This window comes from Aplysia californica, unplaced genomic scaffold, assembly GCF_000002075.1.
Source record: "Aplysia californica isolate F4 #8 unplaced genomic scaffold, AplCal3.0 scaffold00358, whole genome shotgun sequence".
In the NCBI taxonomy this organism is placed as follows: Eukaryota; Metazoa; Mollusca; class Gastropoda; order Aplysiida; family Aplysiidae; genus Aplysia; species Aplysia californica.
This window is the reverse complement of record NW_004797628.1, coordinates 694,608-696,146: the sequence shown is the minus strand read 5'-3', so window position 1 is coordinate 696,146 and position 1,539 is coordinate 694,608. Positions and strand designations below refer to the sequence as shown.

Here is a 1,539-nt window from a genome sequence, read left to right as displayed (position 1 = left end):
AGAGAGAGAGAGAGAGAGAGAGAGAGAGAGAGAGAGAGAGGACAGAGAGAGATATTCTACGAATCGTAGTCTTTTAAAAGAAGTATGTGTTCAATGTACCTCACCTTCCACAGGCGTGGCTACCATTCACGACCTGGGCATCTACCCCGGTCCCCTCTCTGGCACGTCCGCCACTATTTCTGTTGTATGCGGGGTAAGCATTTCGTGTCATTTTAGTGGGGGTTTTTTGTTTTTTTTAGCAAGAGTTTTACGGCACTTGCAACACAATAAGGTCATATAAGTGCCGAAGATTGGAGGTGTTACAAGAGAGTAACAAACACAAAAAAGAAGAAGGAGAGATCAGGACGATAGATGTTTGATAGGAAAGAAGGAGCAAACCACACCAGAGCACCCGCCAACCACCCACTCATTTTAATGTAAAATAGCACTAAGACACGGATGGCATGGGTGTTGCCTCATTAAAGAAGATTATTAATGGTTTAGCATACTTTTCTTTTCCTGGTTGCTTGTTGCTTCCACAGCAGGAAACTCAGCTTTAGTAATCGATTTGATACACAGTAAGTTAAGACACACGTAAGCAAAGGTCCATAATAAATATTCAAAATCTCACAACTGTAGATTTTTTTAGTTTATTCTGCTAAGCTTGAAACCAACCCCCCCACCAACCCTCCATCTTTCAAAATAAAAGCAACAACACAAACAAACAATTTTTCAAAAAGCAACCAAACAAACAAAGAAAAAGCAACCACCCCGCCAATACCCGTCCCCCAACAAAAGCAAAAAAACCCCCCAAAACAAAACAAACACACAAACAAACAAACAAAAACACTGCAAACATCCTAAAAGACGGGGAGGCATGCCTGCCGACAACGGAACCCCACAAGTCTTGATTCGTGGGTTTTGCTTTAGTTTGGGGGTAATCTTAATTAATCTATTTGTCCATCTACTCACACCTTCTACTTCTTGTTCTTGTTCTCCCCAGCCCTGCCCACCCCCTCCACCCCCAGTGACAGCTGCACCAACAGCCGCCCCGCCGGCCGCCACAGTACCTCCTACCACAGGGGGCGGCGGCACTGGCTCTGGAGGTAGTGGGGGCGGCGGTCTGAGCTCTCTCCTTGGCTGGATGATCCCGGCCATCATTGGCGGCCTGGTGTGGCTGGGCCTGACTGCTTACTTCATTAGCAGATACTGCCGCCGGTGCAAGAATCCGTGTGCAGGGAAATGTAGGAGAAGGTTGGTGGACTGTCTGTCTCTCTCTCCTCTCAGTGTCAAGGAGGTTATACAGTGAGGTCCTCGCTCAGTGTCTACCTCTGCTTCTCGCATCTGTGTTTAATATTCTTTGCCTCTCACTCTCTTTCTTTCCTCCAATGTACATGTCTTTCTGCCTGTACATTACATGTTCTATCTATCTATCTATCTATCTATCTATCTATCTATCTATCTATCTATCTATCTATCTATCTATCTATCTATCTATCTATCTATCTGTCTGTCTGTCTGTCTGTCTGTCTGTCTGTCTGTCTGTCTGTCTGTCTATCT

General features: G+C 45.2%; 1 protein-coding gene across 1 annotated transcript in view; it reads left to right on the top strand.

The window, feature by feature from the left end:
- The window catches only part of LOC101850897 (protocadherin Fat 1), a gene marked incomplete at its 5' end in the record, with an annotated part of 20,024 nt that overhangs the window by 14,000 nt on the left and 4,485 nt on the right, over window positions 1-1,539 (top strand). Inside the window, 2 exon segments of the mRNA XM_005103104.2 lie at window positions 114-193; window positions 983-1,233. Of these exon segments, the coding sequence (XP_005103161.2) occupies window positions 114-193; window positions 983-1,233 (331 nt within the window).